At 47.8% G+C, this 8421-nt stretch overlaps 1 protein-coding gene across 2 annotated transcripts; it reads right to left on the bottom strand.

Annotated features, from left to right (window-relative positions):
* Positions 1 to 90: 90 nt before the first annotated feature.
* APH1A (aph-1A gamma-secretase subunit) lies at positions 91 to 8421 on the bottom strand. Of its 2 annotated transcripts, none has more exons than XM_075331231.1 (7): positions 8281 to 8421; positions 6283 to 6453; positions 5913 to 5986; positions 4646 to 4768; positions 4103 to 4230; positions 3889 to 4012; positions 91 to 2788 (listed from the first exon to the last, which is right to left on the bottom strand). In XM_075331231.1, exons 1-7 carry the CDS (start codon positions 8391 to 8393, stop codon positions 2724 to 2726), a joined length of 798 nt encoding a protein of 265 aa, XP_075187346.1. In that variant the 5' UTR covers positions 8394 to 8421; the 3' UTR covers positions 91 to 2723. The 2 variants fall into 2 exon arrangements, with proteins under 2 accessions (XP_075187346.1, XP_075187347.1); XM_075331232.1 differs by having other exon boundaries at positions 91 to 2741.

Genomic DNA, 8421 nt, shown 5'->3' with positions numbered 1-8421 from the left:
TGTATTTTACTCCAGAGCTGCACTCACTATTCTGCTGGTGCAGTTACTGTGTACATGAATCACCCGGCTTATATATAAATACACCACATAACCAAGAAATGTGTCTTTATTGGAGAAATGTATTGCAGGACTGTAAAAACAGTAGTGATCACTTTGTACATGTTCATTCGCTGCTGACAGGACGAGGCCTAGACCCTGCAATGCATAGTCGGATAATGGCTGCGGAAAACTACAACAAAAAGTCTTTGGATTTCCTCAAAGATAATGATAATTAAAAAAAATACCTAAGACACCTACGTGGCAGCTTGAGTCGGGCCCATGTAGACTGTAGTTCACTGGCAGATTAAGGCCCAAAAGGGATTGTCCATATGCACCACTTGGGTGGGATTAATGGAGTTTTCTTCTCCTGCTGAGAGCATCTCTCCCTGTGGAGGACGCAAATCGTAAAAAGTTTGAGACTTCAGGAAAAAAAAAATTGTCTTTGTTGCCCATAGCAACCAATCATTTCACATTCTCAGGTTGCTATGGGCAACAAAGAAAGTTTCATACATCTGCCTCAAAAGGCTGTCACGTAACATGGATACATTGTCAGCTATGCTGGCTGGGTGGACAACGCCTTTCAATGTGATACGTCATACAAAAAAAGTCTTAAAGGAGTACTCCAATCTTTTGATACCCCATTTTTTCGTGACCTGTGGTATCTTAGACACATTTTATGGAGCCAGCCATTGAGTATAACCCATACCAGTCTGGCAGGTGCTGTGAGAAAGTATAAGAGGAAAATCAGCTTCCAAAATGGCTGCTTCCATAACAGCAGATTAATCTCCATGTTTAAGGCCCTTTACTATATACACACCTATAACCAAGCGTCTCCATATCAGTAAACCGCCCCCATTAGGATACTAAGCTCGGCACGAGGACATAAACACGCCCACTTTAAGTGGGAGGGGCTTCACATGATTATGCCAATTGGCCAATGACAGCTAGTTGAAAACCCTGCCCACACATGTGGGTGTGGTTTCAGCCACATGATTATGACCAATTACCCAGCTCATTGAAAACCCGACCCACACGTGGGTGTGGTTTCAACGTCTGCTTTTTTTTTTAATTTTATTTTACTGGTGCCAATAATACTCTCCAAATGAAATTTAAGGGTAAACTCCACCAGTCAATTTCCAGGTAAAAATTGGCCTAAAATGTCTCTTTGCTTTACTTCTCTCATACCAATATTTTCTTCTCCGTTCCCAACCAAAACTAAACAGAGTGCATTGTGGGAGCTCAGGCGACAGGTGCCCAGTAAAAATGCTGCTGTTAGGTCACATGGCTGGTGGGTGGAGCTAAACTGTTTTCAGCTTCTAATTGGAGTTTTAATGCAGCTTTAGCTGTGAGCGGAGGAGAAGATACAAAAATAACTCAAAACTGGTACAAAAACAGTAAAGCAAAGGATTTATAATGGTTTTTTTTTTTTTTAACATTGTATAGGTAACTATAGTACTAGGTGAACTGTAGGCTACATAGGCAGCTGACTAGGAGCAGTCATCCCTTTCTGCATTTAGATGGAGCTCTTTGATATTTACAACCAACTCCAAAACAAAAAAATAAAGAAAAAAAAATAAAAAATTATATATATATATATAGGATGCGGCACCAAAATTGATCCTGACACATCGCTGAGGTTCGGTAAGTAATGTTAATACGTCAGTGCGGACTGATCATCCTTCAGTAAAATGAGGGTAGTAGTTATAGCTCCACAGATGTAAGCTTAGTAAAAAACAAAAATGATTGGAAACAGACGGTTTAAAGGTCCAAAGATCAGTTATCTTCAAATGAAGAGTATCTTTGATCGAACCATTCTCCACTCGCTGTAATGGATGAAAACAAAAAACATCATCACAGAGACACGGGGTGGGGGGGTGTGTTTGGAAGGAAAAAAAGTCACGGGGGGGGGGGGGGGGGGAAGGAAAAAAGGTCACGGAGGGCGGGGGGGAAGGAAAAAAGGTAATGGCGGGCGGGGGGGGGCAGGAAAAAAGGTCACGGAGGGCGGGGGAAGGAAAAAGGTCACGGAGGGCGGGAAGGAAAAAAGGTCACGGGAGGCGGGGGAAGGAAAAAAGGTCACGGGGCGGGGGGAAGGAAAAAAGGTCACGGGGGCGGGGAAGGAAAAAGGTCACGGGGGCGGGGGAAGGAAAAAAGGTCACGGGGGCGGGGGAAGGAGAAGGGTCACGGGGGGCGGGGGAAGGAAAAAGGTCACGGGGGTCGGGGGAAGGAAAAAAGTCACGGGGGTCAAAGGAAGAAGGAAAATGATCACAGGCGGAAAAAGAAAGTAAAATGTCACAGGTTAAAAATGGCACGGATGGAAAAGGTCATGGATGGAAAAAAAACAAAACAAAACAAAATGGCACGAATGGAAAACAAGAGCAGTAGACCGGTTGAGGATCCCAGTAGTAGTAAACCAGTGCACGGACTGGCGGGTTCGACATGATGAGCAATTCCAGATTGCCCCCACAGCCTGAGTAGGCCCAGAGCCGGCGGCCAGGACGGAAGGAGCAGGAGGCCAACCAAAGAAAACGTAAACACCAGGTGACGGGGGTCCGTCTCATCTTCTTAGACACGGGTGGGGTGGACAGAACAGAAAATGTAGGGGGGCCGGCTTCTGGGAGAGTCGAGCACTTGAATGGTGACTCAGTTAATGTCTGTAGGTGGCTGCACGGCAGCTGAGCTCGGCCTCAGTCCTCATTGGGCACCTGAAGAGCAGAATAGACCATAACCTGGTTACTCTCTTGCCGTTTGCCTGCAGAAACAAAACAGTTTCTGTTTTACATATTAAGCCATAAGAGGCTCGGGCGCAGGCTTATCCTGCATAATAGTAACAGGGATGCGGGAAAAAAGGGGAGTGTGTGGTGGGAAAGGAGGGGGTCTCAAGTAACCCCTAAACTGCCCTTAAAGGGATCCGATCAACATTTTACCTGAGCAAGCGGAGCACTTGCGGTCTATGGTTCTTCTGCGCCGGCCTCCACTTCATTGACAGAAATGCTATGCAGCCGAGCCCCTACCTCCACTGTTAAACAAGAGGCCGAGAAGCCAGCGCCGGTCAGCCCAATTTAGTTATCAGGGCGAATTTGAGCTTTACATTCCTCCCTTTTCCTAAAAGGCCTATTAGTGGACTGGATTGTTTTTACATTTTTATTATTAATATCATTTGTAATGTTATCAATATATTTGATTTATATCTAATCATTTATATCTCATTTTATTTTTAAAATATAGTATTTTTTAATGTATCAGACTATTTTTACATTAATAATTTAATATATTTGATTGTATTTATAATTTCTATTATATTTTAAATGAAAAAATATTAGATTTTTTTAATGCATCACCGCCCCCTTAAAAAAACAAAAACCCAGAAACAAACCAGCCCATTTTAATCTATTATTTATTAATGTATTTGATTTATTATACTGATCATTTATATTACCTTTTATTATTAATATTCATAATTTTCTATATATTTTTATGGATCACCCAATAGGGCACTGGATTGTTTTATACATTCACTGATTATTTTAATAATGTATTTGATTATTTTATATGTATTAATAACTTGAATTATCGTTATTAATATTTATAATTTATTATATATTTTATTATTTAACCCTCACCCCCCAAAAAGTAAAAAAGAGAGACCCTTTAGGGAACTGGATTATTTTATACACTTACTGACCATTTTACATTTTTATTAAAAAACACAGCTGAGAAAATCTCCTGGTCATTTAGGGGTGTAGACATCACATTTCTGATCTCAGTGCGGCTGTGTAATACAGCCGGCGCCTGCTGTGTACGGAAGAGACTGACTCCATGTGACGTGCTTGGAAAAAGTGCCATACTTACAAGCAAGGCATTTGCGTATGTTGTGGTGGTTGCCTCCTGCGGCCACGAAGGCCCACACTCCCATGGCCAGCGTGATGACGTATATAGGGATCAGGCTGGCCTCGTACCATGGGTTAAGGAACGTCTGCAGATAAAAAGAGGAAATGAGAGAAAAAAGAAGTTGTGAAACTACAACTTCCAACATGTCCTGCCAGACACTAGGTCCTGGACTCACCAACCCAGAGGTGATCAGGTGGCTGAGGACCACGCCGACGATGTGGACCGGTCTCCGCTTTTCACAAGCTGCGAAGAAGATTATCCCCCAGAAGGTGTGCAGGAATACAATGGCCATGGTCAGGAATGCTGCCGGGAAGCAATGGAGCAACATTAGACTCATCACGATAGGGTCAGCCGTACACCTCTTATCCGATCCCGTGAGAGGGGATGGGCACTGCCGATCATAGGATCAGGGCCGATCCCGGACCTTCCCTAATTACACTCAAGCACCACTTCCTTTTAACTCCTGCATGTATTAATAGCTGCCATCTGTGTTATACAGCCAACACTTGCTTACAGCAGCCAATCAGACACGTCTCCAACCCAGGTTCAAAAGGGGCTGCAGCATCTATGCATTTAGACACGGGGGCACTCTGCCAGCCCATCCCCTTGCCACTACTGTGTGGTGCTGATGAGTTGCCTTTGGTATACCTACTGGTCCTGAGGATACTGATTTCCCCTTCCTTGCAGGGGCCTTTCCGCTGTGGTCTCTGATCATTACCTGAAGTTAGGAAATAATACTGAGAATCTCCATGGACGCCCACGATGCCGGGACCGACTGCATCTGCAAGGATATTAATGACGGAGAAGACGCCGCTGATGATCCCAAACGAGAAGCCGGACACTGAGGAGATAAGACAAGAGATCAGTGCAAGAGTGAGCGCAGACCCTGGAGATCTTCCCGATCCTAAAGCTCAGGAGTGAGCGCAGACCCTGGAGATCTCCCCGATCCTACAGCTAAAGAGAGAGCTCAGACCCTGGAGATCTCCCCGATCCTACAGCTAAAGAGAGAGCTCAGACCCTGGAGATCTCCCCGATCCTACAGCTAAAGAGTGAGCACAGACCCTGGAGATCTCCCCGATCCTACAGCTCAGGAGTGAGCACAGACCCTGGAGATCTCCCCGATCCTACAGCTAAAGAGAGAGCTCAGACCCTGGAGATCTCCCCGATCCTACAGCTCAGGAGTAAGCTCAGACCCTGGAGATCTCCCCGATCCTACAGCTCAGGAGTAAGCTCAGACCCTGGAGATCTCCCCGATCCTACAGCTCAGGAGTAAGCTCAGACCCTGGAGATCTCCCCGATCCTACAGCTCAGGAGTGAGCTCAGACCCTGGAGATTTCCCCGATCCTACAGCTCAGGAGTGAGCTCAGACCCTGGAGATCTCCCCGATCCTACAGCTCAGGAGTAAGCTCAGACCCTGGAGATCTCCCCGATCCTACAGCTCAGGAGTGAGCGCAGACCCTGGAGATCTCCCCGATCCTAAAGCTCAGGAGTGAACTCAGACCCTGGAGATCTCCCCGATCCTACAGCTCAGGAGTGAGCTCAGACCCTGGAGATCTCCCCGATCCTACAGCTCAGGAGTGAGCGCAGACCCTGGAGATCTCCCCGATCCTACAGCTCAGGAGTGAGCGCAGACCCTGGAGATCTCCCCGATCCTACAGCTCAGGAGTGAGCGCAGACCCTGGAGATCTCCCCGATCCTACAGCTCAAGAGTAAGCTCAGACCCTGGAGATCTCCCCGATCCTACAGCTCAAGAGTAAGCTCAGACCCTAGAGATCTCCCCGATCCTACAGCTCAGGAGTGAGCTCAGACCCTGGAGATCTCCCCGATCCTACAGCTAAAGAATAAGCTCAGACCCTGGAGATCTCCCCGATTCTACAGCTCCGAAGTGAGATCAGGTCCTGGAGATTTCCCCAATTTTACAGCTGAGCAATGAGATCAGACCGTGGAAATCTCGCCAATCCTACAGCTCAGTGACATCCACTCACCATAAGCCATCTGCCCGATGGAGATAGGCGATCGTCCGTCCTCACTGATGGTGGCCAGGCCCTCATCTGCTTTCCTGGAGAAGAAGATTAGAGTCAGAAAATGTAATTGTCAAAAGATTTGTCCACTAGAAGAACGCCATGTTATTTAACCCTTTAGATGCCTCTTCCACTTTCTGACTGCAGCATATAAACGGTTGGATCCAGGGCGATGACGGGGTTAACATGCCAGTCACAGGAGCGCACTGAGGGCTTTCACAGTCGACACCGGTGGCCAGGCCTCACGGGAGATTGATCGCAGGGTCAAGTCTCCAACAAGGCGCTAAAAAAAAAAAAAAAAAAGAAGGAGGAGGACTGGGCGATCAGCACTTACTTGAGCAGCCGGTAGTAGGCGTACCGGAAGGCTTCCTGCAGCAGGACGGAGATGGCCGCCCCGAATATTAACAGTCCGTACTGGAGACGGGAGTCATTCCTATCACTGACTTGGACGGAGATGAACCAGATCAGGGAGGAGAAGAGAACGGACACCAACCAGAAGAACGAGCTGCGGGGAGGAGAGAGAGAGGGCTCACAGGACACAGCGTCTGCACAGCCTTGTGTTAATAAAGTTTTATCACTCCCAAAACTTCTGCCACTTCCTAATACAGTCTTCATCATCCTCCTCGGTCCTGACTGGACACAATCAACACACTCACTGTCTGAAAGCAGAGACTAACAAAGGCACCATCCTCTCCTTAAATACTCTGTGCTGCTGAGAGGTTCTCCTGCTGTCACCACTTGCCTTTCCCTCCTATCACGGTCCTGAAATCCTCTGTGCTGCTGAGAGGTTCTGCTGCCGTCACTAGTTGCCTTTTCCTCCTCCTTTCAAAGTCTTGAATCCTCTGTGCTGCTGAGAGGTTCTCTTGCCGTCACCATTTGCCTTTGCCTTCCCCTATCACCATCCTGAAATCCTCTGTGCTGCTGAGAGGTTCTCCTGCTGTCACTAGTCTTTTCTTCCTCCTATCATCATCCTGAAATCCTCTGTGCTGCTGAGAGGTTTTCCTGCAGTCACTAGTCTTTCCCTCCTCCTATCACCATCCTGAAATCCTCTGTGCTGCTGAGAGGTTCTCCTGCTGTCACTAGTTGCTTTTCCCTCCTCCTATCACCATCCTGAAATCCTCTGTGCTGCTGTGAGGTTATCCTGCTGTCACTAGTTGCTTTTCCCTCCTCCTATCACCATCCCGAAATCCTCTGTGCTGCTGAGAGGTTTTCCTGCAGTCACTAGTCTTTCCCTCCTCCTATCACCATCCCGAAATCCTCTGTGCTGCTGAGAGGTTCTCCTGCTGTCACTAGTTGCTTTTCCCTCCTCCTATCACCATCCCGAAATCCTCTGTGCTGCTGTGAGGTTCTCCTGCTGTCACTAGGTGCCTTTCCCTCCCGCATCACAATCCTGAAATCATCTGTGCTGCTGAGAGGTTCTCCTGCTGTCACTAGTTGCTTTTCCCTCCTCCTATCACCATCCTGAAATCCTCTGTGCTGCTGTGAGGTTCTCCTGCTGTCACTAGTTGCTTTTCCCTCCTCCTATCACCATCCCGAAATCCTCTGTGCTGCTGAGAGGTTTTCCTGCAGTCACTAGTCTTTCCCTCCTCCTATCACCATCCCGAAATCCTCTGTGCTGCTGAGAGGTTCTCCTGCTGTCACTAGTTGCTTTTCCCTCCTCCTATCACCATCCCGAAATCCTCTGTGCTGCTGTGAGGTTCTCCTGCTGTCACTAGGTGCCTTTCCCTCCCGCATCACAATCCCGAAATCCTCTGTGCTGCTGAGAGGTTCTCCTGCTGTCACTAGTCTTTTCTTCCTCCTATCATCATCCTGAAATCCTCTGTGCTGCTGAGAGGTTTTCCTGCAGTCACTAGTCTTTCCCTCCTCCTATCACCATCCTGAAATCCTCTGTGCTGCTGAGAGGTTCTCCTGCTGTCACTAGTTGCTTTTCCCTCCTCCTATCACCATCCTGAAATCCTCTGTGCTGCTGTGAGGTTATCCTGCTGTCACTAGTTGCTTTTCCCTCCTCCTATCACCATCCCGAAATCCTCTGTGCTGCTGAGAGGTTTTCCTGCAGTCACTAGTCTTTCCCTCCTCCTATCACCATCCTGAAATCCTCTGTGCTGCTGAGAGGTTCTCCTGCTGTCACTAGTTGCTTTTCCCTCCTCCTATCACCATCCCGAAATCCTCTGTGCTGCTGTGAGGTTCTCCTGCTGTCACTAGGTGCCTTTCCCTCCCGCATCACAATCCTGAAATCATCTGTGCTGCTGTGGCCACTCTACACTGCTGACTATAACTATTCCCTATCCGGAAGGTGTGCAGTAAAGTAATGACAGCCCCAACCCCAGCATACCCGGCCACCAGGATGATAACTCTCAGCGGATCCCCGGCGATGGTGAGAATAAACAGCGACAGAGCCGGCCCGAAGGCCACAAAGGTGCAGCCGAAAAACACGGCCAGCCCCATCTTCCCGGAGCGCCACTTCCGCCTCCCC

This window comes from Anomaloglossus baeobatrachus, chromosome 12 (genome assembly GCF_048569485.1).
Source record: "Anomaloglossus baeobatrachus isolate aAnoBae1 chromosome 12, aAnoBae1.hap1, whole genome shotgun sequence".
NCBI lineage: Eukaryota > Metazoa > Chordata > Amphibia > Anura > Aromobatidae > Anomaloglossus > Anomaloglossus baeobatrachus.
This window is presented reverse-complemented; position numbering and strand designations above follow the sequence as displayed.

What these genes read in the sequence shown, in the direction of transcription:
- APH1A (XM_075331231.1), bottom strand. Translation starts at nt 8,393, where the DNA reads ATGGGGCTGGCCGTGTTTTTCGGCTGCACCTTTGTGGCCTTCGGGCCG. An exon ending in GCCTACTACCGGCTGCTCAA is followed by an intron (nt 5,987 to 6,282) that starts GTAAGTGCTGAT and finishes CTTCTTCTCCAG; the next exon opens with GAAAGCAGATGAGGGCCTGG. An exon ending in GTATTATTTCCTAACTTCAG is followed by an intron (nt 4,231 to 4,645) that starts GTAATGATCAGA and finishes GCTTCCCGGCAG; the next exon opens with CATTCCTGACCATGGCCATT.